The sequence below is a fragment of the Lithobates pipiens genome, unplaced genomic scaffold, assembly GCF_037356315.1.
Source record: "Lithobates pipiens isolate NorthernLeopardFrog02 unplaced genomic scaffold, aLitPip1_a1.2 Scaffold_27, whole genome shotgun sequence".
NCBI classification, from domain to species: Eukaryota; Metazoa; Chordata; class Amphibia; order Anura; family Ranidae; genus Lithobates; species Lithobates pipiens.
The window spans coordinates 218,865,903-218,889,027 of NW_027507788.1; the positions used below are offsets into that span (position 1 = coordinate 218,865,903).

The 23,125-nt window shown below is 45.1% G+C and overlaps 1 protein-coding gene across 3 annotated transcripts in view; it reads right to left on the minus strand.

The window, feature by feature from the left end:
- Positions 1–23,125, minus strand: part of CEP104 (centrosomal protein 104) — a 138,636-nt gene that overhangs the window by 31,892 nt on the left and 83,619 nt on the right. For all 3 annotated transcript variants that reach the window (XM_077458276.1, XM_077458275.1, XM_077458277.1), the window contains exons 17-19: positions 22,550–22,631; positions 15,224–15,332; positions 9,018–9,156 (exon numbers count right to left, since the gene is read on the minus strand). In XM_077458276.1, the coding sequence (XP_077314402.1) occupies positions 9,018–9,156; positions 15,224–15,332; positions 22,550–22,631 (330 nt within the window). The remainder of the gene's footprint in view (positions 1–9,017; positions 9,157–15,223; positions 15,333–22,549; positions 22,632–23,125) is intronic.

A 23,125-nucleotide genomic window follows, 5' to 3' on the forward strand; every position in this document is an offset into this window, starting at 1 on the left:
ATTTTTTTTGCCAGGGTTGTGGAGACAGGGTCACTTGAATTCATTGTAAACCTTACTAATACATTAGGATGCCTCCTACAGGGAACAGAACATCCGATCCCCTTATACCCCTGGCTGCGAGACTTGTGAGATTCGTGTTCTTGTTCAATAGTGACGCAGTATGGAAAAGGGCTTTGCTGTCTGTCCCTGTAGATGGGTCACATGTGTAAAGCTCGGTGCCTCTGTCATGGCACATGCCATGTTTACGGCACTTCATTAACTGGAACTGCTGGGAAGTGTCTCCAAATACTTAAAGAGGAAGACTAAACTCGCCAACATGATAGAGAAAAAAACAAAAAAACCCTGTCTTGTTGAAAACGTACACAGTGTACCGATTCAGATTCATCACACTAAAAACTTTATTTAACTGCTTGCTGACCAGTTGCCGCAGTTTAACTGCGGCAGGTTGGCTCAGCTGGGCAAATAGACGTTACCTTATGTCACTTTTCCTTTAGGCCACTAGGGGCGCGTGCCTATGCGAGTGTCTTGCGGTCGCGATGATTGCCGGGCTCCCGCGATTGCTCGTGACAGAAAAAACACACAGATCCCGGTTCATTCAGGGGAGAGGAGACATATACTATGTATGAACACCGATCTATCTCTCCTCCTAGTCAGTCCCACCCCCTGCCTGCTTCTAGCAAGTCCCATCACACACACACACACACACACACACACACACACACACACACACACACACACACACACACACACACACACACACACACACACACACACACACACACACACACACACACACACGGAAGACATTTAACCCCTTGATCGCCCCCTAGTGTTAACCCCTTCCATGCCAGTGACATTTACACAGTAATCAGTGCATTTTTATAGCCCTGATCCCTGTATAAATGTCAACGGTTTCAAAAAAAAGTGTCAAAAGTGTCCGATCTGTCCGCCATAATGTCACAGTCCTGATTTTTTTTTTTTTTTTATCGCAGAACGCCGCCATTACTAGTAAAAAAAAAAAAAAAAAAAAAGAATGTCATAAATATACCCCTATTTTGTAGACGCTATAACTTTTGCGCAAACCAATCAATATACGCTTATTGCGATTTTTTTTTTTACCAAAAATATGTAGAACATATATCGGCCTAAACTGAGGAATAAAAATTTTTGGGGATAAAAATTGGGGATATTTATTATAGCAAAAAGTAAAATAGTGTTTTTTTTTTCAAAATTGTCGATCTTCCAAAATAAAAGCTATTTGTGGGAAAAAAAGGACATCAATTTTGTTTCGCTGCAACATTGTACAACCTAGCAATTGTTAAAAAAGAGTTAAAGAGATGCAGTGCCGAACCGCAAAAAATGGCCTGGTCATTGAGCAGCCAAATCTTCCGGGGCTGAAGTGCTTAAAGGAGAAGTACGGGGGAAAGATGGTTTGGCTGGACTTCTGTGGATCACGGGAGTGCCATTCGTTCTGCATTCCTGTGACCCATTTTCAGCTGATGTCACAGAATTCGCTCCAGTTTTAGCGTCATCACGATCATGGAGTCGGGATCTGCCCACATGCCTGGACCCACACCCAACTCAGCCTCTCAGCGAGCAGCCAAGAGCCTGAGCCAGCCGCTCCCTCCAGCGACCCGCGATCCCTTCTCAGAGAGACGGAACGGGGATCTGGCAATGTAAACAGACAGATCCCCATTCTGTCAGGGAAGTAGAGTGAGATCGCTGTTCCTAATGATCAGGAACAACGATCTCTCTCCTACTCCAGTCAGTCCTCTCCCCCCCACAGTTAGAAACACCTCCCTAGGGAACACATTTAAACCCTTGATCGCCCCCTAGTGTAACCCCTTCCTTGGCAGTGACATTTATACAGTAATCAGTGGCTACTTTTAGCTCTGATCTCTATCAATATCACTGGTCCCAAAATAGTGTCAAAAGTGTCCGATCTGCCCGCAATGCCGCAGTCCCGATAAAAATTGCTGATTACCGCCATTACTAGCAAAAAAAAAAAAAAAGTGTGCGTGTGTGTGTGTGTATATATATATATATATATATAAAATAAAAAGTCCATAAATATATCCTCTATTTTGTAGACGCTATAACTTTTGCGCAAACCAATCAATATACGGTTATTGTGTTTTTTTTCTTAACAAAATTATGTAGGATACTATATATCGGCCTAAACTGATGAAGAAACTTGTTTAATTTTTTTTAATATTTATTATAGCAAAAAGTAAAACATTTTCGGTCTTTTAAAAACCGCAGAGGTGATCAAATACCACCAAAAGAAATATCTATTTGTAGGGGGGGAAAAAAAAAAAAGACATTTTGTTTGGGTACAGCATCGCACGACCGCGCAATTATCAGTTAAAGCGATGCAGTGGAGAGTGCGCATGCGCGGGATCTCGGACGCAGACGTGCTCTGAGAGAGCTCCGCTCGATCCGGCCCAAATACAGCGATATTGAGCGCAGCCAGCGGGACAGTGGCGACGAAAACGGCAGAGGGAAGCTCCGGAGAGGGTGATGAACAGGCGGGCTCGGGGCCAGCCGAAAAGAGGTCAGCGTAAAGCCCTGCAATTCACCGGGGGGTCCGGGTCCTCTCCTAAGCGCAGGCCGCAATCCAAGATGGCGCCGGGACGCCGAGACACACGAGGCCCAGCCGGAGCTGCAGCCTTCCTGAGGGATGGAGCCAGCAGAACTCCCCTGAAACTCCCCAGGGATCCGCTCTCATCACAATCTTCCGGGGACATGGAGGAAGATCAGCAGGGTTAGTCCCGTTCGCATCCCCCTTCCCCGGCCATAGATGAAGATGCACAGGAACTGGTGGGCTCCCCTGGATCCTCTATGGATAAAAATATGGCCGACCTGGCAGAGGCCATGTCCAGTCAGCTTAGCTCTGCTTCCATAGCACCCCAGCCAGCATATTACTCCGGGGACACAGTGTTACTAGCCCGGTTCTCCACGATGCTACAACAGGAGCTTTCTAAGGCCTGCACTTTGATTACCACTGATCTTAAGAGGGACATTCACAGTATTGGTGAGAGATTTGACATAGTTGAAGCTAAAGTTGAAGGCACTGTCAAAAGGGTTAACCAGAATACCCATATGCTCACAGACCTCCAGGACAGGCTGGAGGATGCCCTCACAAAAATCGAGGACTTGGAAAATCGCTCTCGTAGATACAATGTGCGTATTCGCGGCCTGCCCGAAACGCATACCGATCTGGAAGGGGCAATGCAGGAGTTAATGAAGGACTTGATCCCAGACATAGCACCGCATCACATGGAAATTGACCGCATCCATAGGGCCCTTACTGCCCCTAGATCTGATGGCCTGCCTCGTGATGTTATTGTTAAACCGCATTACTACCAGATCAAGGAGAAGTTGATGCTTGCTGCCCGCAGTCGGCAGGACTTGACTCTCTGTGGGTCATCTATTCAGTTATTTACTGACCTTGCTCCTTCTACGGTGCAAAAGCGAAGAAATTTGAAACCCCTGCTACAACATCTTATCAACCAACAGATCAGATATCGGTGGGCCTTCCCCTTCAGACTATCTTTCATCTATAATGGCAAATCCTACTCATTTTCCACGTTGCCGGAGGGCGAAGAATTACTACTTAGCTTGGGCATTATCTCGAGAGACTCATCAGCCTCCTCTCCTCCGAATCCAGCACACCGCTCTATCTCCCCACTTTGGACGGAGCGTAAGCGGAACCCACCTAGAGGAACCCCCCGGAAGACCTGAGAATGCACTTTTATGCCCTCCTTGAAATCCTGAACTTACCACTTGCAGCAGAAGGGATACTACTATTTTTTGACCTGAGGGACACACCTGAGTCCGCCTGTGCCTGCGCGACTGCGTAGTCACCCTGTTAGCACAACCATAGTGCAGTTTCCTATTTTTTGGGATCATTTTACCCGAAACGGTTCTCCCATGACTGACTTGAAGTTATTGTGTTTTTTCCTTTTTTACTTTTCTATTATTTTTATTATTGCTCTCTCTTTTTGGACATGTTTTACAGCGTCCTCACGGTTTGATGTTTGAACCCCGTTTCTGAATATCATGGGGGTGCGGGGTCTGTCCTATGGTGGGGCCCGCAGGGCTTCCCCCGGGGGGGGGAGGGTGCTGGGGCGGGAGGGGCCATTGGGTGCCTGCTTGCCCTGGGGCCGTTACTCTCGGGGTAGGATGACTCGCGAAGCTAGTGTAACTTTCTGTCCGACAGTATGCGAGACCTGAATCCGCCCTGCTGGCATGCTTTGGAGCAAGGGCCATTTGGGCTGGATCGGAAATCCATGCTGCTCCTTTGCAAGACTACCTTCTCTCTTCGGAGAGGGGTACCCTTGCCACTTCCGGAAAGGACATTCTATCCGGCAGGGATTATTTCCCACATTGTTAAACGGTTTACACAAGTTAATTGGTATAAGTTTGCGGGCCTACGGCCCTTGTCTTTTATATTAACTAATTCTCTGTTTCTTCTCTTTTTCCTCTCTCTTTCTACCCCCTATCTTCCCCGAGCTGTGGTCCTGACCCTCACTTACACACGCTGGTACTGGAAGCCTGTGGACTGGGAGTCCCATATATTGGAGGCTATGCCCGCCCTCATGATGCTACAAGGTAAGAGTGCTCTGCCCTACCACGATGGCTAAGTCGTATTCGTCCGACTTTTCAGTGATCACCCATAATGTCCATGGCTTTAATCCCCCAATTAAAAGTACTAAAGCCTTTCAACTTTATCACAAACAGAAAGTGGATATATTGCTACTACAAGAAACACATTTCTCTAAGACGTCAGCTCCACGTTACCTTAATGTTAAATACCCGCAGTTTTACCTAGCTAATGGACCCGATAAAAAGGAGGGGGTGGCTATAGCTTTTTCTAGACGTACCCCTTTTACGCCCATCACCATAATCAAGGATAAGGGTGGCAGATATATCATGGCTGTGGGACGTATCCATGACCAACTTGTATCCTTTGTATCCTATTATGCTCCAAATTCAGGACAGGTGGACTTTTTTAGCAAGATGTTGCGGACATTGATGCCTAAGGTCCAGGGACAGGTGATTCTGGGGGGGGACAGCAATATCCCGCTGGACAGAATTATGGATAAATCCAACCCTGACAGACCCGCTTTCAAGAGACCGCCGACTGGGAGTAATAGGGTGGCTAGACTGTTGCATCTCTATGATTTAATTGACGCATGGAGAGAGTCCAATCCCACGACTAGAGATTATACGCATTTTTCGCAGGTGCACCACACACATTCCAGGATAGACCATATTCTAGTCCGCACACCTCTGCTCCCGTTGGTATCAATACTATCCACCCCCTGGTCGGACCATTCTCCGATCAAGATGTCTTTGACTGGGTTGTGGTCCAAAGCTTCCCCAGCCCCGTGGCGTTTGAATTCTAGTCTGTTAAAAGACCCTGTTTTGTACGCTGAAATAGAAAAAGCATTACAACAGTTTTTTGCGGGTAATAAATCCTCGGACACGTCACCCGCGATTAATTGGGCGGCTCACAAAGCCACGATTAGGGGCATTATGATACAAATAGGCTCTTGGCAAAAGCGGGCTCGTGACCATGCGATTCGACAGCTGGAAACCAAATTAGACCGGCTGATGCGGGAACAACATGCTCACCCGCTCTGCGACATTAGACATACGATTGATGACGTTAGACTGGAATTGAACTTGGCTCTGACGACTCAGGCGGAAAAACATATTGGCTGGACTAAACATAGGTACTATACAATGGGTGACAAACCGAATACCATGTTAGCCAGGAAACTGGTTCCCCGACCTCATACGCCTACATTACCTAAACTGAGGCTGTCCACGGGTCGCTCCACTCAAAACCCTGAACTTATTCTGAAGGAATTTTACAAATTCTACTCCAAACTTTATGGTTCACAGACTGCGTACGATTCTCGTAGAGCTGATCTCTTTTTCCGTGATGTTCCGCTGCCTCAGCTGACACGAGCTCACGCGGATCTGATGGAGGCTGAATTCACGGAATTGGAGATTAAAATGGCGATTAAGTCACTCCACCCCTCAAAGGCCCCGGGACCAGATGGCTTTCCAGGCCAATATTATAGGAAATTCCAGGATGTCGCGATTCCTCACCTGTGCTCTTATTTTAATAAGCTTCGGAGGGGAAGCAAAATACCCCTACATGAAAATGTAGCATATCTTAGTGTCATTCCTAAGCCAGGCAAGGATCACGGGGACTGTGCGAACTATCGACCGATCTCCCTGATCAATACAGACCTAAAGATTTTAACGAAAGTCTTGGCATTTAGACTTAACACTTTTCTGCCGAACTATATCCACCCTGACCAGGCCGGCTTTGTCCCGCTTAGACAGGCATCGGATCAGACCCGCAGGCTAATTAATCTTATATCAGCAGTGCAGTCGGACTGGGATGGTGGGGGCTCTAGACGGGGAATGCTGCTATCGTTGGATATTCAGAAAGCGTTCGACTCCCTTTCTTGGGAATATTTATTTGCTGTCCTACGCAGGTATGGTTTTGGTGAGCGCTTTTTGACTCTCCTTGGAACGCTTTATGACACACCGTCGGCATCGTTGATGCTGCGGGGAAATTCCTCTAAGCCTCTACCGATTAGAAGGGGTACGAGGCAGGGCTGCCCACTGTCCCCGCTCCTGTTTGTTCTTGCGATAGAGCCACTGGCCATTAGGATCAGGGAATGTCATGATGTTCAGGGGATTAGGTGTGGAAATAGGGATCATAAATGCCTACTGTTCGCTGACGATCTCTTGCTAACGCTGACGTCACCGATTACTTCCCTCCCCAACCTATATGTGATTCTTCAACCCTTCTCTGAAATCTCGGGGTTGAGAGTTAATCAGTCTAAATCTAAAGCGCTCAATCTCTCCCTGTCGGAGGCCACACAGAAGGCTCTAGAGAGCACATATCAATTTAAGTGGGAGCCGGAGGCACTGCCATATCTTGGTATTAATCTGACCCCGACTATCCAGTTGTTATACAGGAAGAATTACCCCCCACTCTACAAGATACTGACACAGGACCTGGCGAAATGGCAGGTACACCCTCCATCGTGGTTCGGCAGACTACACTCTATTAAAATGAACGTGTTGCCTAGAATACTGCATCTGTTCCGCACCCTGCCGGTGGCTCTACTGCGTAGGGATCTGCAAATGTTGCAAAATGAAATCCTTAGGTTTATTTGGGGACATAAGAGGCCCAGGGTGAACAGGAGCACAATGTACACCCTAAGAAAACATGGGGGACTGGGCCTGCCGGATCTGCAGAAATATTATCATGCGGCTCAGCTGGCCCACCTCACAAGATACCATTCACGCCACACACATGCTATTTGGATGGATATGGAATCTTATTCCTGTCGCCCCTCACAGGTTTCACAGCTATTATGGCTTCCGATGAAAGATAGACCGCTGATATTGTGTCCTACCCTGTCACTGGCTTTGGCTATATGGGACAGGCTGTCAAAAATATACAAATTCAGATCACCCCACAATCCGCTGGCGCCATTACTTAACAACAAAGAGTTCACCCCGGGCCTCTCTCCTCAACTGTTCAGCTGGTGGACAAATAAAGGGCTATTGCGCATTGCTGACCTATGTGACCATAGGGGTATACTTTCTGAACAAGCTCTAACAGAAAACTTTGATATGCCGTCTTCGGAGAAGTTTCGATGTGCCCAATTACGACATTTCGTACAGAGTATGACCCGTAGGGGAGACCTGGGGTCCCTGACTCCCATGGAGCAGTTGAGTATGCAATATGACAAAATTAGAGGCCATTTATCAGCCATCTACACAATACTTAGAGGTCCAGGGAAGAAGTTGAGTTATATGATCCAGTGGGAGCGGGACCTTCAGGAATCCTTTGAATTAGATGACTGGTGCACGCTCTCTGAGACGGCATATCGCTCTCTCACCAACACATCGGTGATAGAGGCTAATTACAAGGTATTGTTGAGGTGGTACATGGTCCCAGCCAGATTGGCCGCTTTTGATCCGGGAGCTACGTCCCATGCGGCCAGGTGGGGGACCACCTACCATATTTGGTGGTCATGCCCGAAGGTCAGAAGGTTTTGGATTAGAGTGTTTAATTTTGTCTACACAATCACAGGACTGAACCTGAGAAAATCACCTAAGCTGGCCCTCTTGGGGGGCACAGCGGCAGGGGCTTCCAGGCCTCAGCAGAGGCTCCTTACCTTTCTATTTATTTCAGCTAAGATCACCATAGCTCGTAACTGGAGATCAGCCGCACTACCGATAGCCCAGCTTAAACATAAAATGTCATGGTTAATGCTAAACGAACGGTTATCTGCACTGTCTCAAGACAGGATGAAAATGTTCTATAGAATATGGGATCCATGGATTGTCTATCTAACTAATGATCCCGGGACGCATGCTGTTTAACGCTACCATGGTAGCAAGAATTTGAGGATCCAGGACTACGGCTCCCTCCCCCCCCCCTCCCTCCCAGCTCTTCCCCATTCCCCCTTTTTCACCACTTTTTTCTATTCTCTATTCTTTTCTCTTCCCCTGCTATTGGGTCTTTCCTCTCTTCCTTACTGTTCTTTGTTTTCTTTAAATCTCTCATTTAGCGGTGCTAGCTGCACGATTGGATATTTATAACACTCAAGAGGTAACAGCTTCGGCAGATGGGATCCTGTGTGATCCGGGGTTTTTAGTTATGGAACCTATTTCGCCGCCGCCAGCATGTCTGAGGAACTGACCGGTGCATTACCCCATTGTGCATTGTGCTAGATGTAATACTTTACCGCATTAATGAGACTTTTGTTTGTATTGTACTGAAAACCTTTAATAAAAAATATTGAAACATAAAGCGATGCAGTGCTATATCGCAAAAAAAATGGCCTGGTCATTAAGTGGGTAAATCCTTCCGGTCCCTAAGTGGTTAAACTACATAAAAAATGAACGGCTGTTGATGTTCTATAGGAATTCACTGATCTGTCGCCTGTATACATAACCAGGCAGGAACTTACGGTTACAAGTCTTGGCTTTGACGTGCTCCAGCAGATGGTCCTTAGATATGGCCTCTGAGCAACGCTGGCACTTTCCAAACGAGTCCTTGTGAGTGCATTCGGTCAGAAGGTGATCTGTCAAACTGGCAATTTCTACCACCTGGGTAAGAAGAAAAATAAAACAGATTAATGCAAATTGTGGAAAAAAAAAAACACGTTCCCAACGTGCACATGCATGGACACAGCACTGTGCCTGAGAGGGGGGAGGGGAAACCACAATGGGTCTTTGGTTGGCATTGCTGCATTTAACGACAGGAGGGATGAATGACGCCCAGTGTCACGGAACCCACTTCCTGGGAACACAGGATGTCAAGGGTCAGTCTGCCCCCCTCCACCGCCTCACAGGAGAATGCTGCAGCAAGTGGTGCCGAGTCATTTTGGGACACCCTAAGATAGGAAGTCTGCTAGTGGCAGGATCACCAGGTGAAAATAAAAGTAAAATAAGCCTAAGAAAAGAAAATGTTTGCAGCCATCACATCTAAGGTGCAATATAGTAAAATGTTTGTTTTTGGGTTTAGAGACACATTAACCACTTCAGTTCCGGACCAATAAACACCTTAAGGACCAGAGGTCTTTTTGCAATTTCGCACTGCGCTGCTTTAACTGGTAATTGCGCGGTCATGCAATATTGCACCCAAACGAAATTTGCGTCCTTTTCTTCCCACAAATAGAGCTTTCTTTTGATGGTATTTGATTGCCTCTGCGATTTTTTTTTTTTGCGATATAAATGAAAAAAGAGCGAAAATTTTGAAAAAAAAAGATATTTTCTTCTTTTTGTTATAAGAAAAATCGAATAAACTAAATTTTAGTCAAACATTGAGGGCAAAATTTATTCAGCCACATGTCTTTAGTAAAAAAAATGTCAATAAGCGTATATTTTTTGGTTTGCGCAAAAGTTATAGCGTCTACAAACTAGAGTACATTTTCTGGAATTTACACAGCTTTTAATTTATGACTGCCGATCTCATTTCTTGAGGTGCTAAAATGGCAGGGCAGTACAAATCCCCCCCAAATGACCCCATTTTGGAAAGTAGACACCCCAAGGAAATTGCTGATGGGTATGTTGAGCCCATTGAATATTTATTTTTTTTGTCCTAAGGGATTGAATAATGACAAAAAAAAAATAAAAAATTTTTTTTACAAAAAGTTGTCACTAAATGATATATTGCTCACACATGCCATGGTTATATGTGAAATGACACCCCAAAATACATTCTGCTGCTTCTCCCGAGTACGGGGATACCACATGTGTGGGACTTTTTGGGAGTCTAGTCGCGCACGGCACCCCGAAAACCAATCACCACCTTCAGGATTTCTAAGGGTGCAAATTTTTGATTTAACTCCTCACTACCTATCACAGTTTCGAAGGCCATAAAATGCCAAAATAGCACAAAACCCCCCCAAATGACCCCATTTTGGAAAGTAGACACCCCAAGCTATTTACTGAGAGGCATGTTGAGTCCATGGAATATTTTATATTTTGCCAAAAGTTGCGGGAATATTACAAACTTTTTTTTTTTTGCACAAAGTTGTCACTAAATGATATATTGCTCACACATGCTATGGGCAGAAGTCAAATTACACCCCAAAATAAATTCTGCTGCTTCTCCCGAGTACGGGGATACCACATGTGGGGGACTTTTTGGGAGCCTAGTTAACTAGCTACCTAGCGACACTAGCGACACTGATGCAGCGTTCAGAAAAATTATCGCTTAGTGACACTGGCAAAAGGGGGTGAAAGGGTTAACTAGCGGAAATCAGGGGGTTAAAACCATTATTGGGTAGTATATCGGGGTACCTAGCGCTATAAAAACCTGGCGGTGAACCTAAAAAAATAACTAGCTACCTAGCGACTGTAGCGACACTAATGCAGCGATCAGAAAAACGATCGCTTAGTGACACTGGCAAAAGGGGGTGAAAGGGTTAACTAGCGGCAATCAGGGGGTTAAAAACATTATTGGGTAGTATATCGGGGTACCTAGCGATATAAAAACCTGGCGGTGAACCTAAAAAAATAACTAGCTACCTAGCGACACATGCAGCGATCAGAAAAATGATCGCTTAGTGACACTGGCAAAAGGGGGTGAAAGGGTTAACTAGCGGCAATCAGGGGGTTAAAAACATTATTGGGTAGTATATCGGGGTACCTAGCGCTATAAAAACCTGGCGGTGAACCTAAAAAAATAACTAGCTACCTAGCGACTGTAGCGACACTAATGCAGCGATCAGAAAAACGATCGCTTAGTGACACTGGCAAAAGGGGGTGAAAGGGTTAACTAGCGGCAATCAGGGGGTTAAAAACATTATTGGGTAGTATATCGGGGTACCTAGCGATATAAAAACCTGGCGGTGAACCTAAAAAAATAACTAGCTACCTAGCGACACTAGCGACACATGCAGCGATCAGAAAAATGATCGCTTAGTGACACTGGCAAAAGGGGGTGAAAGGGTTAACTCTAGGGGCAATCAGGGGGTTAAATCTTTATTGGGGGGTGATAGGGGGCTACCCTGGACCTAACACTAACTGTCCTGACAGTTTTTACTGTCACAACTGACACTGAATGCATTGATCAGTAAAGAAATGATCAATGCAATCAGTGACACTGTGACTGGGGGGGGAGGGGGGGCGGGGGGCGATCGGGGGGGGGATCGGGGGGGGTTTGTGTGCCTGTGTGTACCTACATGTCAGTGTAGTGTTCGTGCAGACTTACTTTTACTCTTCTCCTCGTAGTCCGGTCAAAAAGACCGCCCCGAGGAGAATGACATCACTTCCTCCTTCCTGTGTAAACAATACACAGGGGAGGAAGCTTCTCATTGGCCAGGAGCGATCCAGAGGGGGTGGCCGAAAACGAACGGCCATCCCCTCATCACGGAGCGCTCCTGCACCGAATCGGACCGCCGTAACCAGCGGGAGGGGGTCCGATGGGACCCCCCACCCGCTGGAAGGCAATCACGTAGATGTACGTGATTCTGCCTGCCTGTGCCATTGTGCTGACGTACAATGGCAATACGGCGGTCCTGAAGTGGTTAAATACATTTTGGTTATGATTACTGTCACCCAAAACACATCATCTGCATAGTAAGCATTAGAGCTGCACAATTAATCGTCAAAAATCGTTATTGGGATTTTTACTAAAGTGTTTCCCGATTCTTTCTATGCAAAGAATTCTCTCTGCACTTCTGAAGCCACAGCCCTCAAAAGAAAGAAGAGAAAAACTGGGCAGTCTGCCAAGAATCAAAACATTCTTTATCAGATGAACTTAAGTATAAACATTGTAACAATTTGTCAATGGAAAAGACTTTATGTGTAAGTGAAAAAAGTTTAACTGCTTAGGCCCCTTTCACACTGTTGGACCGTTCAGGTCCGCCTGTCAGTTTTGATGGCGGACCTGAGCGGGCGCTCCATGCTGGTCTATGGAGGAACGGATGTCAGCGGTGACATGTCCACTGACATCCGACTCGGTCCGATCCGCCAAAAGCAGACAGGTGGCCCTATGTCCGGATCCGTCGCTGACAGATCGGATTGGGTGAGATTTGATGAAAATGGACATGCTGTCCGTTTTCATCCGATCTCTGCATAGAAACCAGCGGCACTCGACAAGCCCCTCCCCGCTCAGTGAGCAGAGAGGGACCCATCATCCGCCGGCTCAGCGGAGATTAACAGAGAGATCTCCCGCTGAGCCGGCGGACAGAGGCGGACTCCGTGCAAGCGGATCTGAATGAGGCCTTAAACACTAAACCTGACATTTGTTGGTTTCAAGTTAAATCATTTTTTTTTGCTAGAAAATTACTTAGAACCCCCAAACACACACACACACACACACACACACACACACATACATACATACATACATACATACACACACACACACACACACACACACACACACACACACACATTAATATATATATTACCCTAGAGAATAAAACGGTGGTTGTTGTAATATTTTATGTCACACTGTATTTGCAAAACAGTTTTTTAAATGCAATTTATTTGGAAAAAATTACTTTAATGAATTAAAAAAAAAAAAAATAATAATTACTTAAAAAAAAAACTAACCAGTAAAGTTAGCCAAATTTTTTAGTATAATGTGAAAGATTTTACGTTGTGATCTTTATATTCTAAGCAAAAAAAAAAAAATTGCGATTCTCATATTGGCCAGAATCGTGCCGCTCTAGTAAGCATCACTGAATTAACCGCTTCCGTCATTATACGTCTTAACTTTGAAGAGGACTATCGTTATGGCAGCAGCTACCATAACCCCGGTATCCTCTTCTTCAGCGGGAGGTCCGCTTCAAGATGAAAGTGGTCTCTTCCACCCATAGCTCTTAAAGCGGGAGTCCACCGGGACTCTGCGTTTTTTTTTTTTTTTTAAAAGCCAGCAGCTACAAATACTGCAGCTGCTGACTTTTAAAATAGTGACACTTACCTGTCCAGCGCGCCCGCGATGTCGGCACCCGAAGCCGATCTCTAGGTCGTCTGTCGGGTCCTGCCGCCGCCATCTTGGGTATGGGAATCAGGAAATGGAGCCTTTCGCCTTCATTTCCCGGTTCCCTACTGCGCATGCGCGAATCGCGCTGCGCAATAAGGACGCTCCCCGCTGCCTCTGGGATCTGTGTGTTTCCCAGCAGGCAGCGGGGCACTTGCGGGAAGGGGCGGGCACTTGCGGAAAGGGGCGTAAGTTACGCCCCTTTCCGCAGAGAGCTATCCCGGAAGTAGGTGCAGTTACCTGGATTATCCAGGTAACTGCACCCCCCTCCCCCCTGAAAGGTGCCAATTGTGGCACCGGAGGGGGGAGGGTTCCGATGAGCAGAAGCTCCACTTTAGGGTGGACCTCCGCTTTAAAGGTCAATTTTTTTTTAAACGACAACTTTTTTTTATTATTGCATTTTAGACCTTTTTCACACTGAGGCGCTTTTAGGATAAAAAATGCGCCTTAAAAGCTCACTAACCCCTATTTCCATTAAAATCAATGAATGCTTTCACACTGGGGCAGTGCGCTGGCAGGGCGGTGTAAAAATGCCCCTCTCTATTGAAATGAATGGAAAGCTCTTCAAAAGTGCCTGAAAGCTCTTCTAAACTGCCAGTAAAACACTGAGCACTTTTGAAGCGCCTCAGTGTGAAAGAGGCCTTAGTGTAAATATGAGATGTGAGGTCTTTTTGACCCCCCCCCCCAATCTCATATTTAGGAGGACCGGTCATGCTTTTTTGTTCACATTCCTTGTAATAGGAATAAAAGTGACACATTTAAAATTTTTTTTTAGAGAACAGTGTAAAAATAAAAGGTAAAATAAGAAAAAAAAATATTTTTAACGCGCCCTGTCCCGCTGAGCTTATGCAGAAGTGCACGCATACGTGAGTAGCGCCCGCATTTGAAAACGGTGTTCAAACCACACACTGTGAGGTATCGCCGCAATCGGTAGAGCGAGAGCAATAATTCTAGCCCTAGACCTCCTCTGTAACTCAAAACATGCAACCTATTGAATGTTTTAAATGTTGCCCATGGAGATTTTTAAGGGTCAAAGTTTGACGCCAATCCACGAGCGGGGCGCAATTTTGAAGCATGACATGATGGGTATCATTTTACTTGGTGTAACATTATCTTTCACAAAAAAAAAAAAAGAAGGGCTAACTTTACTGTTGTCTTATTTTTTAATAATAATAAAAAAAAAGTGTTTTTTTTTCCCCCAAAAAAAAGTGCGCTTGTAAGACCACTGTGAAAATACGGTGTGACAGAAAGTATTGGCAACCTTAACACTTTTATTCTCTAGGGTGTTAGAAAAAAAATAAAATAATAATGTTTGGTGTTTCGAAGTAATTTTCTAGCAAAAAAAAACAACAAATCTCAGAAAGAGGCTCGGTCCTTAAGTGGTTAAACATTGTATAATCTTCTGATATGGCATGTGCCAAACATGACTGTCCCCATGCCAACCAGAAACCAATGAACGTCCCTTCCTCTGGGATTTCTGAATTAAACACACAATCGCTTTTTTGAGCATGTGACTGTAGTGGGGGGAGGGGCATTAGTAAGCTGTGCAGATGACAGCCTGCGGTGAATGGTCCCGTGTCCTTCGGGATGGTCCCGTGTCCTTCGGGATGGTCCCGTGTCCTTCGGGATGGTATCAGGTCTGAATATAATAATCTTTAGCAATGTGCGGAGTTGTACCTGCTTGCAGTGCTCGCAGCGTCTCAGCATTGGACAATGTTTCCAGTAATGGAGGTCCAATCCTTCCTCTGTGAAGGATTCATCGCGTTCCCCGCAGAAAATGCACAAACTGCAAATACAAGAGTAAAACATTTCATAGAAAACAAGACAAATTAAGAAAAGTATAACAAAAAAGGTAAAGATCCACTCGATAAGTCATCTCACTCAAACGTAAATCACATCTGTGGCCCATTTTAAAATAAAAGTCCATTTATATAAAATGTCAGCGATAATCCCTACCAGCCTGAAAAGCTGCATGTCTGCACTAACTCTACTCAACCCATGAGCCTGCCACTATGAGCAACCAAGAATCAAACATTCACCCCTTTCCGCCAGCCCTTTAAAAGTTCTAAACGCTGGGAGGCGGGCTTTTCAGGTCATGTGACTGCTGGGATTGGCTGTCTCAGCAGTCAAATGACCGGAAAGCTCTCAAATCGCTAGTATGCATCGGGAGCTTTCCGGTAACCGTCAGCTAACACGCCGAGAGGCCGCATATGTATGGCCAATGTGAAGAGGATAAAGCTGAAAGTGGTTCTAAAAGGCACGGCGGTAGAAAACCTTCAGGGCCAGTTCACACCATAGAAACCCAGTTTGGATGCTTTTCTGCATGCACGGTTTTGATGCAGTCCAGTGCAATTTTTTCCCCCTCTTTTTTCTTAACCTTAAATAAGGACATGTGTTCTCCAGTGCGTTTGGGTGCATTCCATACAGTCCAGTGCAGGAAAAATGCAGCATGTTCTACTTTTTTTTTTCTGGAACTGCAAGCACTGGTGTGAACTATGCCATTGGAAGTCATATAAACTACTTTCCATGCATTTTTGATGCAGAACAAAAACGCACTGGACTGCATGTGGTGTGAACTGGCCCTTAGTGTGTAGCTCCCCCCCGGCCCCCTTAATACTGAGCCAGATATCGATCCAGCGATGCAATTGGAAATCATATAAACTACTTTCCATGTGTTTTTGATGCATAACAAAAATGCACTGGACTGCATGTGGTGTGAACTGGCCCTCAGTGTGTAGCTCTCCCCGGCCCCCCGTCTCCCTTAATACGGAGCCAGATATCGATCCAGCGATGTGCATGAGAGCAGTGGCTCTCCAAGTCTCTCCCTTGTCATTGGCTGAGACACAGTAGCGGGAACCATTAGCTCCCACTGCTTCCAATCACAGCCAGTTAGGAGGGTACGGAGGCGGGGCTTAACCGTGCTCTGTGTGTCTTATGGACACATAGAGCAAGGCTCAGGAGTGATCCCGCACCAGTGTCCCCATGGCAAGCAGCTTGCTATGGGGACACTCAACAGAGCGGAAGAGTCAGGAGCATAGGGTGGGGGACCCCAGAAGAGGAGGATCTGGGCTGCTCTGGGCAAAACCATTACTGAGCAGGCAAGTATAACAGGACTGTTATTTTAAAGGGTAAATCCACTTTTTTTGGAAAAAAATAGCAAAGAAAAAAAAATATATAATAGAACATATACAATTGCTATACAAGTCATATTGTAATTAAATGTCATTACAAATTATCTTTCCTTTTCAATCTATATACAGAAAAGAGTTTTCCTCTGATGAGGCTTTATAAGGCAAGAGCTCCCCAAAAATAACAGCAATTATTTATAAAAAAAATAAAATAAAATAAAAAAATGTATTTGAAAAAGTTAAAAGCAGTAAAAAAATGCGTAGTGGTGAAACTACAATTGATGCGGATACAGACATTGATACATAATATGCATAAAACCACACACAAAACAGGAACATAAAAAATTAAATAATAAAAAAAAAGGAACAGGAACGTGTACAGAGTCCCCCCCCCCCCCCCAAAAAAAACATAATTTCCTGCTTGTGCGATTGGCTCACTGATTTTCCCAGAAGTCTGCACTCATCCCCTGCAACGAAAATGTTTTTAGCGAGATACTCCCAATAGGAATTCCTGTCTAAAGAGATGCAGACCCTGCCACTTTCCTCATTAGAGCCCTGCAGGGGCAGCAGCTGTTTGATAATTATAAAGTCACTCCCATTCACTGTGCACATGGACGCAGAGAAACCGCCATTTCCTCAGAATAACAAAAGGGAGGAATCTGCAGTAAAGTTTGTTACAATCCCTGCAAGGTACAGATGTACAGTTGCATTTCCTCAACAAAAGTGGAATCACTCTTTAAAGAAAAACAAATTACCTTTACAACAACTTAAACGTTAGATACAATTTTTCATGCACAGTTACGGTGGTTCAGCTTGGATAAATGTAAGCGTGCGTCTCTCTCACCTGACCAATCCCTGTGGACGCGGACAATCACTATAGATTGGTGACATTACTAGTGATATAATGCTCCAAGTCTTCCAGCCGTCATTCTGCATTGTGACCACAGCGGGTTACTTGCTTGGCACTGCCGCCATTCAGAGATCACCTATTAAACCAACAAGGGATTCTCTAAATGGCAGCAGTGCCAAGTGAGCGCCCCGCTGTGGCTACTATGCAGAAGGCCCGGCACGCGGCCCAGACCTGGAAGTCCAATGCCTAATCACTGTAGCAATGGCAACTACTACAGAGATTCGCAGCTTCCGCAGAGGTCAGTCAGGTATGAGACGTGCACATTTACATTGTACCAAGCTGGAACAATAACTATGCAAAAAAAATAAAACAATAAGGCCCCTTTCACACGGGCGCTCCGATCAGGTCCGCCTGTCATTTTTATTTTTATTTTTTTTCCAGGAGGACCTGATCGGAACCTCAATGCACCTCTATGGAGCGGCAGATGTCAGAATACATTTTTAACGGCCTCAAAGTATGCTCACAAAACATGGAGTCTGCCAGCTCCTGAGTGTGCATTATGGTACCAAATAATAGAACTGCATTGCTAAGAGGAACAGGTCTTTGTTCACTGATGCTCTTATGCACACTCAGGAGCTGGAAGACCGTGTGTGTCATCAGAATGAGATCTTGTGGTATTGCAGCTAGGTGACAAAGTCACATGCACATCATCCCTTAAATTGTATGTATCGCGCAGAGAATGTTGAATGGGATTATAGCGGTGCCAAAAAAAAAACAAAAACAAACTAAAAAGTTTAAAACTTACAACGTTTATGTGATACAAGATTTAAATGTATACAAAGAATGGTTTACATATATCCAATAACGGTCACATTACATGATCACCGAGATGTGAACAGATGGTTGTAGTATAGTACCTGATCCCAAACATGTTTCGCCGATATGTGGATGGCACAGTGGTGTAGTGGTTAGCACTCTCACCTAGCAGTAAAAAGGGTCGCTGGTTCGAATCCCAACCAGCACACTACCTGCCTGGAGTTTGCATGTTCCTCCTGTGTGGGTTTCCTCCGGGTACTCCGGTTTCCTCCCACACTCCAAAGACATGCGGGTAGGTTAATTGGCTTCTGTCCAAAATTGGCCCCAGTATATGAATGGGGACCTTGGATTGTGGGCTCCTTGAGGGTAGGGACCAATGTGAGTGTGAAATGTCCAGGGATAGGGACAATTGTAGACACTCACTCAGGTTGAACTGGATGGACTGGTGTCTTTATTCAACCTTACTAACTATGTAACTATGATATTGGCTTCTTCAGGGCTTTGGAGATCATGAATATTCAACAAATTGATCACCAACGGGGAACAACCAAACCACCACCATAGGAGGAGGACACCATGTGACCGCAGGAGGCACAAAAAAGACCAGGCTAAAATTATGAGTGGTTTGTGAAAGGTAAAAAACGAGGGCTCCTATGCCTACAGCAGTAGCCAGTACCACAAAAACACAGACTAGTGCAGTGCAGGAGTTTTTGCCACTTAAGTTACTATGTATGTATCTATGTGATGTTCTTTAAACAAGAGTTTGGCTCCCTCTAGCATCCATTTGATTTAATGTTACTAAGACTTTTGTATGGTTTATTAAGCCATGAAAGAAAGCATTGTGGGAGATATAGTGAAGGAGGAAGTGACCCTTATGTTAAAAATCAATCAGCAAACTACAGACCCACAATGCCCACTTGCCTACCCACAAGGCCCAGTCACAGAATTGCCTGCTGTGTAGGGAAATAAAAGGGACAGGCGTGGCATGTTTCCACTCTCTTGCTCTGGGATGCCATTAAAGACCTGCCTGCAGGGAGCTGTGGGTGTGTGACCAACGGACTGCGGCCTGTGAGGTGCGGAGCGGAGTTGTGCGGCCTCTAAGGAATTCCGGAGCACAGTGTGCTGGATCAGCGTGTGGTTGGACCGGAGAGCCCAAGACTTCTTAACCTTTCCTGCAGCACAGTGACCGGACCTCTGAAAGACCAGCGTGGGGTGATAGCGACAGCCAGGAGTGGGACTGAGATATTTCAAGCGGAACGGTACAAGCATCTGGGCCTTGTGTGGTGAGCGGGCACTTGCCCAGATAGATATATTACTTTGTAGCTTTATAAACTAGTTCCAGAAGGCTGGTGAGACCTGTAGTCCCACAGAAGCGCTCCCACTTGTTCATAGACTTTGTGCAGTGAAATCTCAGAGCCTGGTTTCTCTGCACTACAGAGTTAATGTTGTGTTGCATTCTCCAGTAAGAAAGACGTTCTACAGGTGCCTTTTATAACCAAGCACACAGTTACCTGCATATCTTTTACACTACAACTTGCCATTTACTTGTTACCTGGATTACAAATACTGCAGTCTAACAAGCTAGCTGAAGAAAGAAGAGAATAAGAGACTGTTACTATTTTTATAAAGCATTATTACCTCATCATACATTCTTAGAACTGCATTACAACCTAGAGGGAGCCCTTGAATATATGACATAGATATTGATATTGTATCTGATATTGCATTGCCAATCTATTGTGTATGTGCTCTGAGGTAGTGGTGATATTGTATCGTATTGAGCATAAGCCACCCTCTGCCTGTCTGCATATGCTTCTCAAGTGACTATGGAGTTTCACCTACACTTTGATTATTACGTTTATTCTTTATATTGGGGATTATCGCTGTGTCTAATGTATTGAACAAATTTCTCTCAGTAAACCATTTAGGTGGTTAATCTATAATTGGTTTGAGACTATCTGTTTCTACAGCTGGTGGAGTGACGGTAAATATACAATATATTGTGTTATTGTGTTGCTCTTTACCATTGGGTCTTACACTAACATTACTACACAGTTGCACCAAGGGGGTAGAGTTCATTTTCTGGGGTTGAGAGGCAGAGTGCAGGCCCAATCAATTATCAGCAGCTCCTTAGGGGGTCTGTGCTACACTAGGATATCGAAACAGCATATAAAAGTCACCCTTGATCCCAACATAGGCTGGAAGGGTGAGGGTGACCTTTATATGCTGTTTTGATATCCTAGTCTGTGTTTTTGTGGTATTGGCTACTACTCAAATTTTAGCCTGGTCTTTTTTGTGCCTTCTGCAGTCACATGGTGTCCTCTTCCTATGGTGGTGTGGCTGGTTTGGTTGCTCCCCATTGGCGATTGTTGGAAGGCAACATGTTTTATTTCATAATACAAGAGGCATTTGAAATATGAACTATGGCTATACCAAGCCTCCGCATTCTTGGTGTCTGTCTGATATGTAACAAGTTGCACATCAATGCTTTGTAGCATTATCTATCAAGGCTGAACAAAAGCTTGGCTCCTGATCGACTGGTGTGATAACACTATGCAAGCAAGCTTCAAAGAGGGCCATGGCTGCCATGATGTTTGATGAAAGTGGGTTACAAAGATCAAAGGTTCAACAGGACCCAGGGCACATAGACATGATACATGGACAACGCAGCAGGATGGACAGAAATATAGTATATTGAGAACGACTGCCCCGCAACTACTTTCATCCGTTAGAAACCTAAATGGGCTGGCAATGGGGTTTGGTCTGGATGGTGTATGGATGAAGTTTTAAAAGTGCACACAGAAGGGAAGTCGCCCCTTTTCGCTCTTGGCCTCTGGCTCACTCTGTTACCATCTTGAGCTCAGCTGATAAGACCGAGTCTAGGGGACAGCCTTGCGATAAGAATCTTTGATGTTCTTTTGTTATATGCTCTATAGTATTTTTCAGGTTAGCATTTTCCTATTTTCTTGGGAAATAAATAAGACATTGTTTTATTAAAAAGGGGAGTTCCAGGCTTTTTATGTTTATTAAAAGTCAGCAGCTACAAAAAAAGTGTAGTTGCCGACTTTTAATAAACAGACACTTACCTGTTCCACGGTCCAGCGATGTGGATGAATGGGGTGTCGATCCTCTCCCCCTCCACTCCGCCATTGACGCTCTCTGCACCCGGCCGTGATGGCCTTCGGCTCCACGGTCGGGCCCGCACGGCGCATGCGAGTGTCGCACTGTGCTCCCGGACTGGACAGGCGATCTCCTGGGACCTGCCACGTGTCCCAGGAGATCGCCTAGAGGGAGGGGTCGCCTAAGGCGAAAGAAGGCGTCGCCTTGGTGGTCCCTGGGCGGAAGGAGGAAGTGGGACAGGAAGGAGGAAGTGGGACAGGAAGGAGGAAGTGGGACAGGAAGTCCCCCCTCCTAATGAAGCCCCCACCCCCCCCCCCCCCCAAAAAAAAATTACATGCCAAATGTGGCATGTAAGGGGGCGAGGAGTGCTTAAAGTGGAAGTTCCATTTTTGGGTGTGTTTGTTTTCATAGCTAACCTTATATTATTGTGCCATCAACAGTAACATTATCAGAGTTTTAATAGATTAGTTAACTATAGGAATAGACAAATTAATACATATATGGAATAAATGGAAGGAATCTCTAACCACCTTTGGATAATATTTTAGAAGTTATTTCAGTGATCAATTGGTTGAATATTAGTGGTCAGCAAAATCCCCTGAAGAAGCCAATATCGGTGAAACATGTTGGGATCAGATACCATACCATCTGTTCAACCCATCTCAGTGATCGTGTAATGTGACCATTATTGGATATGTGTAAACCATTCTTTGTATACATTTTTAATCATGTATCAAACTTTGTAAGTTTTATACTTTAGATTGTTTTTTTTTTTGGCACCGCTATAATCCCATTTAACATTCTCTGTGTTATCAGTCTGAGAACAGTGCAGAGGAGAGTCCTGGGAATCTGTCCAACCTCATCCTAAGTATAATTAAAGGGGCACATATACATGAGAAAGCCTGCGCAAATTGTACCCAAAAATTAACATTATAATTTTTGTTATTTTATTATTACTATACAGGATATATATAAAGCGTAAACAGTTTGCACAGCACTTTATAAGCCTGCATTGCCTTCTCTCTATAAAAAAGATACATGATATCGGGGGTGAGAACCGTCCACATGAGGTCACATCTCTGTACTTACTTATCTAAGTAATTGGAAACCGTTGAATGGTCATCAGCTGGTTCTGCGTTCGGCGACAAGGACATCTTCTTACTACGATCATCTGAAAGGAGGGAGATAATATAAAAACGTAAAAACAGCAATACAAAATAGTAATACAACATTCAAAAGCCATAGACAGCAGAATCAGAAAATCCTATCCATATTACCAGTATTACAGCACACAATGCATTATAAATGGATAATATGTGGGTGGCTGCACCCCCCCCATTCTGTAAATGATGAGGATGATAGGCTACAAAAAAGATCTGCCTGATCATGTGACCATGGTGCCGGCTCCTGATCATTACTAGAGATGGGGTGCTGTGTCTGACAGCTCGATCACTGTGCTGGGAGCATGCAGGGAGCGCAGTCTCAGCAGAGAAACCTCCGCCACCCATGGATGTATACGTGTGGTGTGGGGCACTCGATGTCCACCGGCGACCCATAATCACGGTGAGAACAGGGATCTGCCAGTGTAAAGTGGATCCCCATTCTGACAGGGGATATGTCAGAGATCTTCTGTTCCCAGTGATCTGTGTCATGTCCCAGTGAGCC